Here is an 18,883-nt window from a genome sequence, read left to right on the forward strand (position 1 = left end):
CAAATTCGTTGTTATTATTTATTTACTAAATTGTATATACAATTTCCGTGTCAAGCGAACTGGAAAATTAAGCACCCAAGCCGCACTGCGTAACATAGGCTTTGGCTAGAGCACACTGGGCATTCTGAGTCCACCGATGATCCGGACAGTTCTTAAAGTATTCCATATAGGTGCAGCCGAGTACAATGGCGGAGAAGGGGCTACATTTTGGTTGTTGTTGTTGTTGTTGTTGCTGCAGGATCATGGCCAATCTTCGCTGCGATTGTGGTTCACATTTGGAAAAAGCCATCGTCATGGCTTCCACATAGGCAGTATCGTTGGAAAACTTGGTGCTCAGATCGCTACGTATATTGTCCAAATTAAGTTTTTGAGGTTCATCAATATACTTATTTGATTTCATGATGCACTCAGCCAGGCACTAAATTAGGGAGTAATTAGATTTAAAAGGTTTTTCAAATGTTTAGCAAAGAAATCTTACAGCAGCAGTGTCTAAAGATGGAGGGCCTCCTTGTTTTTGACCATTTGCAGCTCCTAAAATCCTCTGCGCGCATTGCTCTGTAACTTGGTCACGACCTCCGTCTCTACAACAAAGTGCAGGATCCTAAATAATTAGAAATAATAATTAATATTCCGTTAAACCTCCATCAAACTAGAAAAGAAAACCCACCACAAGTTGCGGCGGTCTTTGGCAATCAATAGTGGTTTGGCCTAATACATGACCAATATTTAATGCAACTCCAAGCAAAACGGGTAATAAAAATAGCTGACTAAGCGACATTATTGCGTTTGACTGTCTAAAAAATGACTGATATGAATATGGAGTCGAAAGACCCATTTTATATCCCTCCACGCAGCTCCACATCTAATGGAACGCAAAGAGTATTGGCCACTTAATAGTGCCAGCCACGCATGACCAGAAAAGCCCAGCAAAAGTTCATTGTTGCAATCTGCTGCTATTTGGGGCCAATGTCATAAATAATGTCATGTTTTGGGCCGTTGACATTGCAGTAAGGTTAAAGTTTGTTATATAAGCATAGAATGTTTTATGGTCAATTAAACAGCAATTGCCGAAAAATTTTGGAACTGGGAATTTCACTACAAAGTGTGTCATGGCGCTTAAAACGAGGCATAGGTGCTCTAATTATTTGTGAATTTAATTTAAATCATGTTATATTTAAATCGATTTTTATAAATAAAACACTTAAGCCTACTTTAACTTTGAACAATGGCGCCTTTTACTGCAACAGGTTGGCAGCATTCTGCAACTTAGTAACAATCGATTTCTCAGTTATCGATAATTATGGACGCGGGCACCAAAATGTGAGTAATAAAACCGGCATTAAAATTATAAATTAAAGGTTGATTCTTGTTTATTCCTCCTAGCTTAGTTGTGGGCGATGTGCGTGGTCGCTTTAAGCAACTTTTCCAACGCGTGGAGCAGGTCAACAAAAAGGCGGGACCCTTTGAAATCCTGTGTTGTGTGGGCGATTTCTTTGGCGAAGACAAACAAAACGAGGAGCTGATTGCCTACAAAAATGGCTTTAAACATAGTAAGTATACTGAAATATAGACATGTTTAAGTTGTTTTATAATGTCATAATATTTAGTCACCGTGCCCACCTATATTCTGGGGCCCAACAAAAAGGAGCATGGCAAATACTTTGAAAACCTGGCGGACGGTGAAATCTGCACCAATCTCACATATCTTGGAAGGCGCGGAGTCTACACCCTGAGTAGTGGTGTTAAAATAGCCTATCTTAGTGGCTTGGAGGCAGCTAATTCTGGGGAATCCTCTGGTACGGAGCACGAGTTCACCAAAGCCGACGTCATAGCCGTTCGAAACTCCTGTCTGGTGTCCAAAAACTGCTCCACGGAATATCGAGGAGTGGATGTCCTCCTCACATCGCAATGGCCATTCGGCATGCAAGAGAAGGAGAACGTAGGTGTACGAGTAAACCTTCCATAACTATTTGTCACCACAGTCATCTATTTTAGGCCACAGCCTCCAAACTGCTATCGTTTCTTTGCCGCGAAATCAAGCCGCGATATCACTTTTGCGCCAGAAGCCACTACGAAAGTGCTCCTTTCCGAATGCCCAAGGATGAAACGACGCAATTCGAGCTTTGCACTCGCTTTATTTCTCTGGCGGATGTGGGAAATGCCGAGAAGGCCAAGTACATTTACGCACTTACCCTTAAACCAGTTGACAAATCACGTTTACTGGACCTGGTGCAAAAGACAACCAACGAAATACCTTGTCCCTTTATTGGCTTAGATTTGGGCGGAGCCATTAACAAGAATGATTCAGTGGGTAACCTTGAAACCGTCAACAAATTCAACTAATTCTAAAATTCAACCTTTTACAGTCTGAGACTCGTCAGTACTTTTACGACATGGATGGTGGCAATCGTAAACGGCAAAGTGGTGACAATAATAGAAGAGATAAGCGCCCTAGAATACCTCAAATTGAGCAAGGTGTCTTTATTTACGCCTTTCACAAACTGCATTTTTATAACACTCCCTTTTTTCAACTTAGATAAATGCTGGTTCTGTTTATCCTCCCCCGATGTGGAAAAGCATCTCATTATCACTGTGGGCGAACATTTCTATCTGGCTCTGGCTAAAGGACCCATCAACAAGCATCATGTCATGATTTTGTCTACCAAACATGTGCCCTGCGCAGCTCAACTCAGCCCCGAGGATTGGGAGGAGCTGAATAAGTTCAAGATGGCCCTTAAAAAGTTCTTCAAAACTTTGGGACAAGTGGTGTGCTTCACCGAGCGGCATTACAAGTCTGTTCATCTGCAGATCAACGTACTGGCTTTTGAGGAAGGGTATGCCTGGAAGATTAAGCATAGTTTTGAGGTACATCCAAAACGTAATCTGTAAAGAAATGTATTTCACATCTCCCTTATACATTTCAGGACAAAGCGGAGGAATTCAATCTGGAGTTTGAGACTTTGCCGGCTTTAGATTCTGAGAAAATGCTACCAGAAATGGGACCTTATTTCCTGGCTGAATTGCCCGACGACAGCACTCTGATTACGCGGCAAATGAAACATTTTCCCATTCATTTTGCCAGGTACGCTTAAATCTAAATTTCCGCTCCCAACTGCTTGACTAATCGCTTATTTTCAGGGACGTGTTCTGTTCGGAGAATCTGCTTAACTGCGACGAAAAAGTCAACTGGAAGGATTGCCTTCTCGACAAGAACGAAGAAGTGACTTATGTAGAAGACTTTCGCAAGGCTTTCGCTCCTTTTGATTTTACAGACGATTAAGAAAAGAACACAATGTATGTATAGTAAAATTTCATTTCGGTTGTAATTGCTGAGCCCGTGCTAACAGTTCATCCATATAAATGCTAAAACTACAAATAATTAAAAACGCACTAGTTATGTCGTTGCGATCGAGTAATTTAGGAGTCACGTTGGTAGATTTTGTTGAGAATTTGCAGGAAGGTCTGGTGTGGCACCCCGCGAGAGGTTTGTTGTATGTGAGTTTTGATCATGTTGTAGGATTCCTCCTCGAAAATGGCATAAGTAGATGGCAGTCCAAGTTCCTTGTACAGCTCCTTGACTCGTTCTACCTTAGCTGGGTCTGCAAATGAATCAAATATTTGAGAATGGATAAGGACTAATACTTAATTGACCCCTACCTTCTTTGCCATAGCAATCGATCATGATTTGCTTTTGTTCTACATTGGCTCGCTGCATGGCCACCACTGCCAGCCACGAGCACTTGTTGTCCTGAATATCGGTTCCAACTTTGCCGGTCACTTCCGGATTACCGAAACAGTCGAGGAAATCGTCTTGTACCTGGAAAAAGTTTCCCATTTCCAGAAGAATGGTCTTTGATTGGCGGAATGCCTCAGCGTCCTTATAGCTACACAATAGAAAAGAGGATTAGTAAGTAAGTCTAGAAAATGAAAGGGTCATGTCGCACCCAGCTAAATGTAAAGCAATGGCGAAGGGCAGGTAGAAGGAGTAGTAGGCAGTCTTGTTTTCCACAATTGCTTTGTAGTTTTCCATGGTGAATTCCGAGACACTGCGATTCGAGTTTAGCTGGTCCAACGACTGTCCGCAGGTGGTAATATAGGTGATTTCGTGGAACAGCTCCATCAGAGCCACATAGCAGTCCAAGTGGCTGAAATGCATCTTTAGAATAGCGTACATGGCGTTCTCGATCATGAGGGCGTCGTTTATGGCGGTCAGACCAACGTTTTCCACCTTGTGCCAGCAGGGTTGACCGCGTCTGGTGGTGCTGTTGTCCATCACATCGTCGGAGATGATGAAGAAGCTCTGGAGCTGCAGATGGATTTGATTATAGTAAACTGGGAAGCTATTTCTATATAATAGATATGTACCATTTCCACACACCAGCCTAGATACTGGGCGAGTTTTATGTTCTCAGGGGTGAGATCCTGGGCAGGCACAAGATTCTTATATGTGAGCACGGTGAGAATGCCCCGATTCTTCTTTCCCCTGGGAACATTGTACTGGAGGACTTGGGCAAACCACTTGGCCGCATCGTTGCAATTATACGTCTTCGTCACGGTGGTGATGTCACGCACAAGATCTTTTCAAACCGAATAGAATCAGCATTAGTATTAGCATGATAATTGGCAAAAATAAGCGACGCAGCTCACCTGGGAAGACGGCCATAAAGTCGCGACTTTCATCTTTCGACACCGTGACGCGAGCAGCAATGGGAACCGAGTGATTTTGAAGCGTCGATAAGGTTCTGTGTAGACAAAACAACACACTTAAGAACAATAGAGTGCAAAACTAACACACAGGCGCATTCGTAGAGATCTGGCCTACGTGACTGCATAAGTAGGTACAAACTTTCTCCCCCACATGAACACACCGAGCAACCGAAGAAACCCCTAAAACTCCGCATCCGAAATCACGCCCAAATCTGGTATGCGATACATGCATACATATGTATACCGGTCGCCGAAACGTAAACAAAACAAAGGTCAAGTGCGAAAACCGGTAGGATTGATTACCTGCTGGTCTTCTTCAGCTTTTGTTCGTTGACCAGTTCGGTGGGCAGGCCGCCAATGGTGGGCAGGATGGGCTCAGAGTTCACCTCGTCGCTGGTGGAGATTAAGCGCTGGAGGCGCAGCGGGCTGGCGAGGATCCGCTGCTGCGGCAGGAGCATACGGGCCAGTTTAAACATTTTAATTCACGGCTCTTCACTGATAACTATGCGTACGAAACGAAATCGCAATTCAACTTGGGTACAAAAACTGCCAGAGTGACCGAATTTCTATTTCGGACAAATACCTCCTGTTTTTAAAAAACCATTATTAAAATAACGGTTTCATAGCTAATTTTTTATAGCTAAATTGTTTTTATTTTAATTTGTTTTAATAATTGACTAAAAGGTTTAAAAGCGAATTTTTAAGTTTATATGAATTTATTTTGAATAAATTCTGAAACAAATTATATTCACTACCTTAAAGCATTCAATACAATAAATAAATGGTTAACTGAAATATTGTTTTCCTTTTAAAATAAGTACAGTATCTGTACTGTATTATAATTTATTTTAAATGTTATGATTTGTTAGTGTACTTTTAAATACATATATTTAAATACAAATTAATTGAATTCCCCCTTTAAATTTGTAATGCCTCTGGTAACACTGGCACACTACCTGCAACCAGTGTTGGAAATGGCCTGACATACACCAAAGGCAAATTGGCAGCTAAAAACGCGAATTAAAATAAAATGATGGATGAGCAGCTAATTGACGAGGTGGCGCAGCACGGAGTGATCTACAACCGACAGAAGTACTACCTGAACGGAGGCGCCAATGGCGGGAAGTACGAGACGAAGGACGAGGCCTGGCAGTTGATTGCGATGAAGCTGCGAACGGATGGTGAGGAAGGAGAATTGAGGATGAGGTGCTCCTCCGGCCAGACTTTGTATCTAAACGTTCATCCTCCTTTGCAGTGGACACGTGCAAGAAGCGGTGGAAGTACCTGCGCGAGCGCTACGTCTCCCAACGGAAGCAGGGCGATCCGCCCGTCTACGAACACCTGTCGCGTCCCTATCTGGAGAAGATGAAGTTCCTCGATCAGCACATTCAGCCGCGCAAATCCTACCGCCATGTGCCGAACTTCCTGACATCACCGCAGTCGGCCAACAGCTCCAGCTACAACGAGTACCAGGTGGACAAGTCGAATGGCTCCATGAAGAATGTCTCCCAGTTTAACAGCTCGGGTCAAAGCCACCACTACCACCAGCCGGATCAGCAGCATGCCATGAGTGCTTTGAGTACAGCGGCTGCCTCGGCGCTGGAAAACGTCAACGGGCAGGTGAAGATCGAGGCGGACCAGGTCTTCAGGGACTTTGCCGCGGCCGTGGCCTCGCAGCAGCTCCAGCACATCTCACAGTCACAAATGCAACAGCAGGCGGCGGCCGTGGCCGCTGTGATGGCCGACTCCTCGCAGGGCTATCAGGATCAGTACAAGGACGGCTCCTCTGTGGGCGTGAATGGCGTCCAGAACAGCGCCGGCAGCCTGACTTCCACCTCGTCCTCGATGAAATCACCGCTTTCGTCGCCGCTGCAAGGAATCGGGGCTGGCACCCATCATTCTCAGCAACAGCAGCAGCAATCCCAGCAACAACAGCAACAGCAGCATCAGCAGCAGCCATCCCAGCAACAGTCGCCGGCTTCTAATCAGCAGCTTCCGGTGGTACATTCCTCTTCCAGTGCCGCAAGCGGTTCCATCAGCACCAGCTCTAATCTGCAGATGCAGCAGTCCCATGTCTACAACCCCAAGGGCGATGATTTGGACTCTTCGGCATCCAGCAATTTCCACATGAAGAAACCAAGGGTTCAACTCAATGGCAGTGTTCACACTCAGATGGCCAGCAATGGCAGCCACTTTGGCAACGACTCGGATGACGATTCCGATGACAATAGCCATGATCTGATGGAGCCGCAGGTGTTGATGCAACACGATAATCACTATGGCAATTCCATGAGTATGCAGCGTGGCAATGGCAATGGCAACAACACGGGCAGTAATAGCGGGAGCAACATAACCAGTGGCAATAACAGCGGTCACAACAATCAGCAGCAGCAACAGCAGCAGCACCAGAACATGTTTCCGTCAAACACGGACTTCCTTTTCCAGTTGTACCAGCAGTTTCCACACCAGGCCAACAGCTCACACCCCTCAAACTTCGGGAAATTCCAGGCGCCGCCCAATCATCCGGGCGTCCAGCGATTGTCGGAGCATCTGCTGGGCGAGCTGGTCACCACGGAGCTCCTCAAGATGAACAAGGAGCGCAAGAAGAGTGCACAAAAGCGTATACTAGAAATACTCTTTTTCGACGATTAAAAAAGGGCTAGCTAAGCAAACTTAGTTTCTGTAAATAGTGTAATCTATATAATTCATAACTTATGTTAGCTTTTAAACAGCATATTGAGTCGCATTGGTCCAGCATCCCACCAAGAAGCTATCCTCTCGAACGCTTTTCAAACTGTGCTAGTCAAGACCAGCAATCAGGATGGCCCAAATGGGATTCCGTATCTGCATTAATTTATATATAATTATTTTTAAGTAATGAATGGTTTTAATTTATTTCGAAAGTGTTAATTAAACTGTATGCAAAGGCAAGGAATAATGATGTTATTAATTTGTACACTGTAAGCTTAAGTGTAAGTTGCTGGAGCTTTCGGACACATTCATGATTATATGAAGCCTCAGCTCCGCAAGGAACGAGTTCCTAATGATATGGAAATCTTTGTGACCTACTAAGCTGTAGAGGTTTCTTTTCAGTTACGCTCGGTAGTCGCCCTGTTGCTTGATTTATGTGCTGGCCTCTGACCGATCCTCCTGGTTCCTCTGATTGTCCAGCGAGCAGACTCCAACTTCAACTGCAACAAATCCCCGCTGGCTACTGTCTGCAACGGAAACTGCCACTGCAACTGGCAATTGGCCTAGCTCGTTAACCCTGCAATGGCAAAGCCGCTCAATGTGCCTCTACATCCTCCCGTATGCTGATTAATGACCGCTTTTCAATTCCTCCGGGCAGAACGAAAGTCGGCTGTGATATGGATAAGTTTAGGCTTTATTGCATTTCATTTCTTAGCTGGTATAGAGAATAATTGTTGTGTTTTCTGTTGTTAAGCTTAGATAGACTATGTTAAATAGCATAAGATCATAATATTGGGATACTGGTCAGTGGTGCAGTTCTTAGGCTATACTTGATGGACCCGCACCGATTACTCGAGGGTCCCACGCATTTAGCTAGCGTCTTGATATTTCTCAGATTGTCTTTGATTAACTGCAGTTTAGAACCTTTAGCTTATTTACAACTAATCACAGGAGTTTGGATCTCAGACCTCCTGATTGTCCTCGGACTCGGCCACCATGGTCAGACTTCGCAGCGATCTGTGAACGAAAAATAATCAATAGATGATCAGTACTTATACTCATAGTTTTGGTCGAAAGTTTGCAACGCAGTAAAGGAGACACTATTGACCCTATAAAGTATAAAGTGTCTCTCAGTTTTAAAAAAATCTAAAACCATTAATTCTCGGGCCATAATTTATTTTCTTCCGAATTTGAAAAGACATAAAATCTGCGTTTAAATGTTAGTTTGTAATATTGGATCGATTTTGTATACATTTTAATGACCCTTATATTTTTTCAAAAAACCAGTTAGACCAGTATTTTTAAGGACATAACTTTTCCTACACATATCCGCTTTTAAAAAGATGTAACTTTTAAGGTTTGTGGTTTAAATATCTAAAATTCTGCGCTTAAATGTTTGTTTGTTATATTTTATCTAATTTTATTATAGTTTTATATGCTTTAAATGTATAGATAGGTATCCAAATAACTTTGTTATTGCTGCAAGGGAACGCAATCTTCGGCATACAAAAACAATATTTCGTTTTTGTTCTATTATTAATACTATTCCGAATATATATGCAGAGTGGTGAGTTCAAGATTCACATGACTGATACGGCTTATCGCCATCCCAGCTCGAGTTTTTAGTCTGAATCTGACAGCTCATCAGCATGGAATGCCTACGCCTCTGTCTGGTTATTTTGCTAGTCGGTTTAGTCGCTGCCCACGGAAGTAAGTGTGATCTTGGACAGCAGATTTGTGCCTAAGTTGGGAGCTAACTTCTGTGTCTAGTTACAGGCGATATGCCCACGTTCACTGGCCTGTGCCAGTTGCAAGGCGACTGGTGCAGCACAAACTGCCAAATAGCCGGCGGACGGGATGGACTTTGCAACAAGGTGGGCCTCTGCATCTGCAGACCATTGTAAAGAGGTGTTGACCGCTTAGACAAATAGCAATAAAAGGCGAACACACATTGATTTGCAGCCGCTAATTGGGGTATGGATAGCAACCACTTGCCTGGAACGCTCGAAGAGCGAGGGATCCGTGTAGATGGGCTCGCTGGGATCCTCGAATTGATGGGGTCCACTCTGATTGTTACTGCGCATGGGATTTATCACTGGCAGCTGGCACATGCGCGCCAAGTTGCTGTAAAGACATTAAACATTAAACACCCCATATAAGTGGACCGGTTGGGTGGATTGGAGACTTGGCTTGGCCCATTCCTCACCCCGTGGCAAACGTCTTGTGTAATGAGCCGCCGAACATGGACATGTTGGTGCGAAAAGCGTTTGAGGCTCGATTCGATGCGCTCTGATTGGCTCCGCCCCCAGTTCCTCCTGTTCCTCCACCTCCTCCATTCATGTTGGGCATATGTCCAATCTCCGTAAATCGCTCATGGGTGCGTATGGACGAATGGGAGTGTCCCAGCGAATGGATTGGCGAGTGCCGGTCCACCAGTCGATTCTTGGAGATGGATTTCCAGTAGCGTCTGCAGAAGAAAGCCCCTCAATTAGCCTGCATCGTTAGCTTGTTAGGTACAACCTACCTGTATCCTAGACCTGCCACCATTGTAATACTAAACAACAGGATCATTAGCAGGATGATGGCTGTGATTAGGCCATGGTACTCAGCCGGAGTCATGCACACCGTTTCCACCGGAGCCACCAATTTGCGGGGATACGATTCCTTCTCGATTTCCTCACGGGTTTCAAAGACCTAAGCGGATTCCATAAGCTTCTGAATTAAATTCCCCTAATTAACAACTTTAATTACCTCAATCATTTCCCGCACTTGCTCTGGTTCCTCAGTCTCCTTGGTTTTGTCACCCGTTTGGGTCTCATTCACAGGAGCCTGTCCCAAAGTAGCAGATACTGTGGTGCTGTTTACCACGGTGACTTCATCCACAGTGGATGCCTCCAGTTGGCTGCTGCCCCCCAGAGCCAGTGCCTCCGGTTCGGGTTCTTCGGTGGTGTTCAGGGACCTTCGTCGGCGGCCAAAGGAGGGCTCCTGACGACCCGCTGGTCCAGGACAATAGGCCGGCTGGCATCCTTCGCGGCAAGAGCGCACCGTGGCCTCAAAGACCAGGAAATTCGATTCGGGTATCTTGAAGGCATTAAAGCGAGCTTCCAAAGTGTCGCCATCCCGCAATTTGTCCAGTTCGGGGAACACAAATGGATCCACCGGACAGCCAAAGCGGTCTATCAACTGGATACTGCGTCCGGAATAGGGATCTCTGGCCACCACATTTGTGGCAAAGATGTCCGTCACATGGTTATAGCCATCTTGAGCCTCCAATCGGAAGGTCAGAGGATCACCCACGGCAATCGTGGTAGTGGGTCTGCCCTGGTACAAAATACTCAAGCGCACCTTGGAACTCAGAGTATTCTCCGCTGGCAGATACTCAATGGGAATGGGACTACCAGATCTGAAAGTTATCTTTGTAAGTAAAAGATTGTTATGGTTAATGGATTATCTTCATTACCCAGCTCCTATGTAACCAGAGCTAACCACCGCCTCTCCAGGACCACGGAAAATGCAGGTCAGATTGTAGCGCTTGTCCCTGCTGGTCTGCACATTGTCCGAGAACTGAACCACCACTATATTAGTTAGGGTGTCACCATACTAAAAAATATACAAGATTAATGATTGTTACTCTTACCCAAGTAAAGGAAATGAAATATTAAGGAAATATTAAAGATATATATAAAATATAAATAATTGTTAAATATAAATAATATATAAAATATATATATAAAATAACACACAAAAAAGTATACATGCAGTATACTTATTCCACCTGTGCTTAACATGCCTTAAAAAAATGTAGAGTATTTTATTTAAAACAAAAGACACGTAAAGTTTTTGGTGTGTTAAACATGCAATCTATAAAAAATGTTTTCAAATCACACAAACTATTTAACATTTCGTGCGTCATTGTAAAAAGCACACACTACATTTGGGTATATATAATATAACACACAATGGTTATCGTTTGAAGGTTTAAATTTCTTATTAAATTTGGACCAACTGCGGTTTATATTTTTTCATTTAAGAAAGTAAACCCTTGCAAGCGTTGAAATTTATACATCATTTAAGGAACTCACCCGCTGGGTGCCACAGTCTGGATATCCCTGCGGACCACTGAGCCGAAGTACATTGACCGTACCGCCATTTCCGCGGAAGAAGCAGCGATCGTAGAATCCATAGGTGTATATCCGACCCAAAAATCCCTCCGGCGTGCGAATGGTAAACTCCATGCCCTCCTCGTTACACGTTTGCGTGACTATATTAGATAATTTTATTTCAAACAAGATAAATGGACACTTCAATAGGCACTCCACCCACCGTCCATGCACTCGCCATCGCTGCGTCCGATGCTGCGCTCGTAGAAGTCATAGTTGGAGGCGTCGAAGGTGCCCGGATCGTGGATGTCCAGCTCCCGCGAATCTCTGTCGCTCAGTTCGCAGTTTGGCGACTCCCGATCGCGATCCCTATCTCTATCTCTATCCTCGTAGCTGGAGGCGGCCGAGTCTCTGCAAATTGAAATTTACAATGTGAATTTGTTCGTGGCTCGTGTATCGCTTATCGTGTATCTATGCATTCCGTCCACACACACACACACACACATACACCCACCGGTAGTTGAAGCTGCGGCACACAAAGTCCCGACTCTCGATGCACTCCCGCTCGCACTGAATCAGACTGGGAACGGTCAGAGCTCGTCGCACAAAGTGGCGGCGCATCTTGTGCCGGGCGGCTATCTGCTTGAAATTGTCACTCTCCTCGCAACGGGTGATGGGCGGTCGTGGTGGACCCGAGTTCACACCTATTCCTATGCCCACATGACCTCCACCGCCTCCTCCTCCTCCTCCTCCGTAGGGAGTGGGTGGATGGGAGAGACCCAATCCAGGCAGTGGAAGTGGACGATCATCTAGACCATTGCCGGCATAGGGACGATTAAAAGGAGTGTCGTAGCGTCCGTACAGACCACCACTGGGAGGTCTCCTGCCCGGTGGACCATCGTACTCCCTGTCATAGGGTCCATATCTATCGCCATACCGCTCCTCGTAGTCATAGTCATAGAAAGGTGGTGGCGGACGTTCCAGACCTAAGTGGATAAGACAATTAGCATCGATATTGATATTAGGCCCGACTAGCCACCAAGTGAGTTACGCGTTACGAGTTGGTAGTTGGTAGTTGGTTAGTCGAAGTACTTACCAGGTCTCCGACCAAGATCATCGGGTCTCGGGCGATTGCCGTATTTGTAGATGTCAATGGGATAACGATCGCTACCTACCGGGAACCGGTTCGGAGTGGAGGCATACTTGCTGGCACTGCCCGTCGGAGCAATGGGTGCTGGTGGATAGCGCTTGGCCGAGTCCGGTTCTGGTCTCCTCGCACTGTGCACTATGTCATCGTATCTGCCAGGTGGCCCTCGTGAGTCTGGCAAATAGGGATACCGGGCGCCGTCCATGGACGAAGGTCTGTACCGCCTGTCCGGGAAAATGCTGTCCGGTGCATCTCTGCCCGTGTAGCCGCCCACGGGATCCCGTTCGCGACCAGGTGGAAAACGCGGGGGATAGCGACTGTCGTATCTGTTGTCACCATAACGACCTCCTCCATAACCATATGGCCGGAAGGGAGCATCATCATCGGTGGGATAGGGTCGTGTGTGCGGTAGATCACTGGGCAGGCTGTTGTCATTGATTCCGGGATAGGGCAGTGGTCGATAGGGTGGCAACCGGTCACGATCGCGATCCCTTTCCCTGTCCGTATAACGACGATCGCCATACCTATCCGCATAACGCTCCGGCGGATAAGGGTCAGCTGGATAGCGATCTCTATCCCTATCGCCCGGATAACGATCCCTGTCGCCGGCGCCTGGATAACGCTCTCTGTCTCTGTCTCCAGCGATCCCTGGATAACGATCTCGATCCCTTTCGCCGGCTCCTGGATAGCGATCTCTATCCCTTTCCCGATCGCGGTCTCTATCGCCATTAACACCCGCACCAGCTGGGTACCGATCTGAATTAGTGGTTAGTGCATTAGTTGTCAGTAGAATTAGAGTTAAGGTGATCTTTTCTCATGTTTGTGACATTAAGGGTTAAAAGGGGGTAAAGAGAGTACACAAAACACAGAGCTCACCATAGTCATCGGGGAAGCGATCGTAGGGTCGGCCATAGCCCATTTGATCTCCTCCGGCTGGATATCGGGAGCCATAACGATCGGGTGGATAGCGATCTCTATCGCGATCGGCGCCAGCGCCGCCATAAGGATTGCGATCTGGCCAGGATTAAAATGGGGCATTAAAGGTGAATTGAGAGATTGTGAAATGGTCAGTTATACCATATTCATTGCCCCCAAAGTCCGGATAACGATCGTATGGCCTGTTATAGTCGACGCCCTCGCCCGGCGGCAATCTTGAGCCGCCAGAGCCCGTCCCACCATGCGATCCACCTCCAACTCCGCCGCCAGTCGAACCACTTGACCCATAGCGATCGTCGTGCTTATTAGGCTGTCTCCAGTTGCTGCCCGACTGATCCCCGGGTCGCTTGCCATCGCTGCTGCCACTGTGATCGCCATCGGACCCTCCGCCCACCACATTCACTGCAAGATGGGATAAGGAATCAGCATCAGCATCAGCCAGCAGAACCAGCAGCCAAAGTCAGGGATCACTAGCCCGCTATTAGCACCTCCGCCAACCAACGGTTAGTCTAACCACTTACACATTAGATTCTCGTAGTAATCATAATCAGCGTCGTATATAATGCGCATGCCGTCCTTTTGATTGTACCGACTCAGGCGACAAGTACGAAAACGATCGCTGTACACAGCAGACCTGTAATTTGCGGGAAGATAGAGTGGTTTGGTTAGTGAGGCAGTAGGAGAACCACAAAGCTGCAATGTCATTGCATGCCGAAGTTGGGGATACCCTGGTGGTAAAGAAAAAGTTTCTAGGGATCATAGTGATTGAAGCGTTGACCACTCTTCAACGGATTCATCTTAGCTTAACCCTAAATAATATTTATTTAAAGTTATTTATCGGTTTCTTAGTTTTTTTTGTATTATATTAATATTTAATTATATTTGATTATTGCCAGATCAACATGTTATACAAATTATTACTATTTATATATTGAAATTATTTTGTGGATTGCCACAATAAGATTTATTTTACTTTATTTTTCACTTAGAATAATAAACTCACTTATTCCTACTGAATTAATATTTAAACCCAAAACGTACTTTAAGACTTTAGGAGGAAACGTTTGTTTACATAACAAACTATGAATGTATATGAAAGTACCCTCTGAGTGGGAATCAAAATTAAATCAGTAACTTTGAACTACCTTTAAACTTATTTTATGTAAATATATGCTACACCAGATTAAATATGAGTACTTCATAGTCGTAGCTGTGGTAAATCGCTGTTTTAAAAGTGACTTTATTAGTAATAATATGCTATAAATCTATTATAATTGTAATATGCTATTTAAGGGAGTAGATAAGGCAATAGAACTTAAAAATTCTTTAACAGAAAAAAAAAATTGGCTTTAGTAAGAATTTGATCAACTAGAAACACTTTCTGCTAGGGTATCAAAACAAGAATGGCAACGGCAAAGGCAACGGCAACTACAAAACGCACCTGCACTGGAAGCTCGTCTGGCGAAGACACTCGTCGAGGCACTCGCTCAGCGAACGGCCCGTGATCTCGGAGTGAAACTCGCCGCCCAGCCTGGAGTTGCGGTACCGCTGGAATGCCGTATCTGGCCGCCGGCCGCTGGAGAAGAGGTGCGAGGTGACTGAGTTATCTGGATAATCGTTGGCTCGTTCTGCAACGGGAATACAACATAACATAGACATATGTGTGGATATACAGGTGGTTGAGGGGAAGTGGCAATGAAAATGGCTGTGGATATGGATGTGGATGTGGAAGTGGATGCAACCGTTGTGATGGGATGCACCACTATAATCTTGTTGTCGCTGTTGACTCTTCTCTCGGCTTTCGGCTCTCGGCTCGAGAGGAGAAGGTCTTTACGGTAGCCACTTACGATTATCGAGGCACACCAGATCATAGAAATGGTGAGTGGGACTGGAACTGATGCTAATGTCATCCTTCTGCGAGATGGAGTCCTCCTCCGAGAGGATGCACTGTTTGCTCTGGTCGTCAAACTCCACGGATCGGCAGAAATATCTGTGATGAAATTGCGATGCGGTGTCCGCTATTAATTCAAATGACTCTGGAATAGAGCTATTAAAGCTTACTTCTCGGCCCGCAGGCACATGGTCTGGCACTCCTCCAGCGTCATGTTGTTGAAGATGTCCACTTCGAAGGGGCCACCCAGGCGTTTGTTCTCCTCCTTGACGAAAACGGCCAGTCCATCGCATCGCCTCTCAGCTAATCATTGGTTCAGGGAGTGAATTAGAGGTTATGCTTTGCAACTATGATCTTAGCCTACCATTTAGACAGGTGTTCTCCAGATAATCGGAGTTGGGATCGTCTTCCATCAGTTCCGGATGAGTGCGTCGGGTGAATCTGCTCAGTGTACAGGATCGCATGGTGGAATCAAAGTTGGCCGATCGACACACAAAGGAGAACTCATTCAGGCACTTGTCCTCGCAATCCGACCGATTCGCAGCCGTTATCTCCTTGATGTCACTTATGGGCAGTTTCAGTTTCTTGCGGGGATGCCTCTCGAAGACATACCTTCTACTCGGGCACTCCCTTTCCGGGCGACTTGCTAAAGTTGGGAGAAGATCGGCTTTAAAAAAAGATCGGATTACCCTTTTCACGAGCCCTTACAGGTCAAGCAGATCTCGTTGAAGTGCACACTATTGGGCACCAGCATAAGGCTTCCAATGCCCTCGGGTCCAGCCTGTTCGGAGGTCAAATAGCACAGGGATTCTTCGTACTCTGAATTGCCACCAAAAGAGGTTATTCGACTTCCAGGCTGGAAGTCAAAACTGGTGCAGGTGCGCACCAGGTTGTTGGAACCAGAGCGATCTCGCAAACACAAGTCCTGGCACTTTTCCAGCACCCGGAATGGTGGCGCCGTATCCCGCACCACATCGTCATCGTAGCCCTGCAGTTGCTGGTTGGGCAATCTCTCGTAGAGCACTCGGCCTAAGCCATTTTTGCAGGTGGTTTGACCTGAACAGAACATTCGAATTTATAAGTATTAACATTAAATAATAATGAGGAATTACAAATCATAGTGATAAAAAAAAAAGCTTATGCATTTGTATTATTTTAATAAACTCTAGTTTTCGAAGTATTAATATAAAAAAAATGAAAAAAAAAATAAATATAATCTAAAACCAAATAAAAAATATGCTACAACAACTTACTATTATAACACCAGATTAGGAAAAAAAAAATGAAATCATTTAACACTTGAGTAATTAAAGATACACTTGTATAAAATCATAAATAAATATGGTTTATTGTATAGCAATAAACTCTTGTTTGGGAATCATAAATCTTTTGAAAACTTTTGTAATGGTAATTTTAATAGCTGCTCATATAAAATTTTTGTATTATATTAATAAACTCTGGTTTGGAATTATAAAGCTCTTGTTTTGTTTTAAAATATATATATTTTCTTAAGGAAAATTAATAAATTAAATAATATAAATACAACTAAATTAATGACAAACTTTAACTCAAACAATTATATTTTTCTTATAGTTAATTATATGTATAATGTTATTTGGTATTTTGTTTAGCTATAGCTTATGAATTATAAATTTTTTTACATGTACTCAAAGATATGAATTTTTTAAGGTAAATTATTAATTGAAATTATGTGAAATTATTGACATACTTTAAAGACAAACTTTGACAAAAATATAGTATTACGTTTTGTGATCATGTTGGATTTACACATGTTATATGAACATAACATACTTAATACAACTTAAAGAGCAATATATTTTAGAGTTATAAAATCATTTCAGTACTCACCATTTATTTTACTGAGACTTAGAGTGACCACTAAGGCCAGTAGCAGCAGGTGAAATTCCTTTTTGGGTCTCATTGTGTACGATCCTTTATAATTCAATTTAAGAGTACTTCCAAAAGGGGATTTCTAACTTGATCGCGGCATTTTAAGCCACAACCTGTTGGCTTTTTTGCTCTCGAAACAATTGCGTGCTGTTTTAGCTGGAATTTAAAGCTCGTTGTTAGTCGCTTTGGTTTATCCGATGTGATCTAATTAGTTCATTGGCTGACAAAATGACATGAAATATGCGACCTCAATTGGAGAGAATTTTCCCTGCTCAAAAAATGGTGGAAAATCCCATGAATAGTTAAATATATTTCTGCTGCTGCTGCTCTTGCTACCGCCATAATGTGCACAATGCGTAACGTGAATTTGGATCATTAAACGAAAATCTAGCCAAGCTACGTGTCGCTCGACTCATATCGATCCGCAACTCCGGATGTCACTTCCGGCTTATTGTCCACTCAACTCTTTATGCTCGACGCACAGCCAAAGCACACAAAGGCAAAGTGAGTTTTTGGAAAACGTTAGCTATTGACCTCAAGTGGTGGCTGTACTTGGAAAGTGTCACATTAAATGCTGAAAGCTTTTCTGGAATTGTGAAATTTGGTATGGAAAGGTTATAATGTAAAGGGAGAAATTAAAAAAGATATAAAAGATCCTTTAGTGCGTCGATCCACGGAACAAAAGCTTTGTACTTGAACATCCTATATATGATCATAAGTATAACTAACATAACATAACTATTGTTTACTATTGAGTACTCTTCTTAAGTCCTTAAAGATTTGGAGAGTTAACATTGATGACTTTTCTGGAGTTAAAGAGTTTCTTGAGATATATCCTAAACCATCATTAGATTTAGATTGTCATTTAACCACCAACTAAATGGTTGCTTACAGATAACACTTTCTTATTATGCACTTTTGACTAAACCGAAAGTCCTGAGAATTATTATGTCCTTAAAAGGATCAATGAAATACTCATACACTAAAGTGCAACTGTTAAAACCAGGATTTTAAGGCCACCATTAAAAACCATTTAATTAATTTCAATACCGTTTGTTGCCGCAAGGATATCCGTCTTAAAGGGATTTTAAACTTAAAGGATTGACCTCAAGCGATTATAGTTTTGCAGATGATTTATTGGGGACCGAACCCGACCGATCGTTAGAATATGGCGCGACAAACTAAATTCGAGAACCTAACTTCGCTGATGGTCTGCAGTCGGATCGGTGGTTGGACCATTACGCTTACCATTGCCATCGCGATTGCCAATGCGATTACCATTAGCGGGGGCAGCGGCACCACCACACCACCACCACCACACCACCGACTCCATGGCAACAATGCTCGAATAGGGGATTTAATTAGATGTGGAGACAGCAACAAAGAGCCATGGACACAATGTTCTAAATGCTCGTACGTGGATTGCCATTCAAATGTTAATCAGTGCGGCGAGCAAACCGAAGTTGACAAAAGCCCACCCCCCACCGAACAACCGGCCGA

General features: G+C 44.2%; 6 protein-coding genes across 7 annotated transcripts; 3 read left to right on the top strand and 3 right to left on the bottom strand.

The window, feature by feature from the left end:
- Nucleotides 1-4: 4 nt before the first annotated feature.
- LOC108144274 lies at nt 5-816 on the bottom strand. Its single transcript, XM_017268961.2, has 3 exons — nt 668-816; nt 479-601; nt 5-418 (listed from the first exon to the last, which is right to left on the bottom strand). Exons 1-3 carry the CDS (start codon nt 776-778, stop codon nt 68-70), a joined length of 585 nt encoding a protein of 194 aa, XP_017124450.1. The 5' UTR covers nt 779-816; the 3' UTR covers nt 5-67.
- A 422-nt stretch (nt 817-1,238) lies between these two features.
- Nucleotides 1,239-3,416, top strand: LOC108144781 (CWF19-like protein 1 homolog). The gene is made up of 8 exons (XM_017269892.2): nt 1,239-1,320; nt 1,384-1,550; nt 1,608-1,939; nt 1,996-2,307; nt 2,367-2,475; nt 2,537-2,865; nt 2,925-3,082; nt 3,139-3,416. The coding sequence occupies exons 1-8, from the start codon at nt 1,301-1,303 to the stop codon at nt 3,278-3,280; spliced, it is 1,569 nt and encodes a 522-aa protein (XP_017125381.1). The 5' UTR covers nt 1,239-1,300; the 3' UTR covers nt 3,281-3,416.
- LOC108144782 (farnesyl pyrophosphate synthase) lies at nt 3,300-5,258 on the bottom strand. The gene is made up of 6 exons (XM_017269893.2): nt 5,011-5,258; nt 4,648-4,742; nt 4,366-4,577; nt 3,945-4,306; nt 3,658-3,884; nt 3,300-3,599 (listed from the first exon to the last, which is right to left on the bottom strand). The coding sequence occupies exons 1-6, from the start codon at nt 5,181-5,183 to the stop codon at nt 3,418-3,420; spliced, it is 1,251 nt and encodes a 416-aa protein (XP_017125382.1). The 5' UTR covers nt 5,184-5,258; the 3' UTR covers nt 3,300-3,417.
- Nucleotides 5,259-5,681: 423 nt separating this feature from the next.
- On the top strand, nt 5,682-7,638 carry LOC108144922 (putative uncharacterized protein DDB_G0277255). Its single transcript, XM_017270088.2, has 2 exons — nt 5,682-5,888; nt 5,963-7,638. Exons 1-2 carry the CDS (start codon nt 5,738-5,740, stop codon nt 7,357-7,359), a joined length of 1,548 nt encoding a protein of 515 aa, XP_017125577.1. The 5' UTR covers nt 5,682-5,737; the 3' UTR covers nt 7,360-7,638.
- Nucleotides 7,639-8,074: 436 nt separating this feature from the next.
- On the bottom strand, nt 8,075-18,576 carry LOC108144767. Of its 2 annotated transcripts, XM_017269875.2 has the most exons (20): nt 18,434-18,576; nt 17,342-17,539; nt 16,181-16,528; nt 15,837-16,118; nt 15,643-15,775; nt 15,429-15,571; nt 15,023-15,209; nt 14,103-14,215; nt 13,723-13,983; nt 13,522-13,659; nt 12,595-13,401; nt 12,013-12,484; nt 11,722-11,909; nt 11,481-11,659; nt 10,859-10,998; nt 10,150-10,801; nt 9,923-10,092; nt 9,605-9,865; nt 9,394-9,522; nt 8,075-8,415 (listed from the first exon to the last, which is right to left on the bottom strand). In XM_017269875.2, exons 2-20 carry the CDS (start codon nt 17,412-17,414, stop codon nt 8,361-8,363), a joined length of 4,731 nt encoding a protein of 1,576 aa, XP_017125364.1. In that variant the 5' UTR covers nt 17,415-17,539; nt 18,434-18,576; the 3' UTR covers nt 8,075-8,360. The 2 variants fall into 2 exon arrangements, with proteins under 2 accessions (XP_017125364.1, XP_017125366.1); XM_017269877.2 differs by lacking the exon at nt 12,595-13,401.
- LOC108144768 lies at nt 9,001-9,353 on the top strand. The gene is made up of 2 exons (XM_017269878.1): nt 9,001-9,108; nt 9,169-9,353. Exons 1-2 carry the CDS (start codon nt 9,048-9,050, stop codon nt 9,300-9,302), a joined length of 195 nt encoding a protein of 64 aa, XP_017125367.1. The 5' UTR covers nt 9,001-9,047; the 3' UTR covers nt 9,303-9,353.
- Nucleotides 18,577-18,883: the final 307 nt, after the last annotated feature.

This window comes from Drosophila elegans, unplaced genomic scaffold, assembly GCF_018152505.1.
Source record: "Drosophila elegans isolate 14027-0461.03 unplaced genomic scaffold, ASM1815250v1 contig_183, whole genome shotgun sequence".
In the NCBI taxonomy this organism is placed as follows: domain Eukaryota; kingdom Metazoa; phylum Arthropoda; class Insecta; order Diptera; family Drosophilidae; genus Drosophila; species Drosophila elegans.

Bases quoted from the DNA above. Each gene is read 5' to 3' on its own strand.
- LOC108144767 (XM_017269875.2), bottom strand. From the start codon at position 17,414: ATGAGACCCAAAAAGGAATTTCACCTGCTGCTACTGGCCTTAGTGGTC. The intron at 16,119-16,180 runs GTAAGGGCTCGT...TCCCAACTTTAG, and splicing joins CAACGAGATCTGCTTGACCT to CAAGTCGCCCGGAAAGGGAG. The intron at 10,802-10,858 runs GTAATGAAGATA...GATAACTTTCAG, and splicing joins TCTGGTTACATAGGAGCTGG to ATCTGGTAGTCCCATTCCCA.
- LOC108144781 (XM_017269892.2), top strand. From the start codon at position 1,301: ATGGACGCGGGCACCAAAAT. The intron at 1,940-1,995 runs GTAGGTGTACGA...CATCTATTTTAG, and splicing joins GCATGCAAGAGAAGGAGAAC to GCCACAGCCTCCAAACTGCT. The intron at 2,866-2,924 runs GTACATCCAAAA...TATACATTTCAG, and splicing joins AGATTAAGCATAGTTTTGAG to GACAAAGCGGAGGAATTCAA.
- LOC108144274 (XM_017268961.2), bottom strand. From the start codon at position 778: ATGTCGCTTAGTCAGCTATTTTTATTACCCGTTTTGCTTGGAGTTGCA. The intron at 602-667 runs GTGGGTTTTCTT...CTAATTATTTAG, and splicing joins AAAGACCGCCGCAACTTGTG to GATCCTGCACTTTGTTGTAG. The intron at 419-478 runs GTAAGATTTCTT...TCCCTAATTTAG, and splicing joins CATCTTTAGACACTGCTGCT to TGCCTGGCTGAGTGCATCAT.
- LOC108144768 (XM_017269878.1), top strand. From the start codon at position 9,048: ATGGAATGCCTACGCCTCTGTCTGGTTATTTTGCTAGTCGGTTTAGTC. The intron at 9,109-9,168 runs GTAAGTGTGATC...TTCTGTGTCTAG, and splicing joins TTTAGTCGCTGCCCACGGAA to TTACAGGCGATATGCCCACG.
- LOC108144922 (XM_017270088.2), top strand. From the start codon at position 5,738: ATGATGGATGAGCAGCTAATTGACGAGGTGGCGCAGCACGGAGTGATC. The intron at 5,889-5,962 runs GTGAGGAAGGAG...CCTCCTTTGCAG, and splicing joins GATGAAGCTGCGAACGGATG to TGGACACGTGCAAGAAGCGG.
- LOC108144782 (XM_017269893.2), bottom strand. From the start codon at position 5,183: ATGTTTAAACTGGCCCGTATGCTCCTGCCGCAGCAGCGGATCCTCGCC. The intron at 4,307-4,365 runs GTACATATCTAT...ATCCATCTGCAG, and splicing joins TAGGCTGGTGTGTGGAAATG to CTCCAGAGCTTCTTCATCAT. The intron at 3,885-3,944 runs GTGCGACATGAC...TCTATTGTGTAG, and splicing joins ATTGCTTTACATTTAGCTGG to CTATAAGGACGCTGAGGCAT.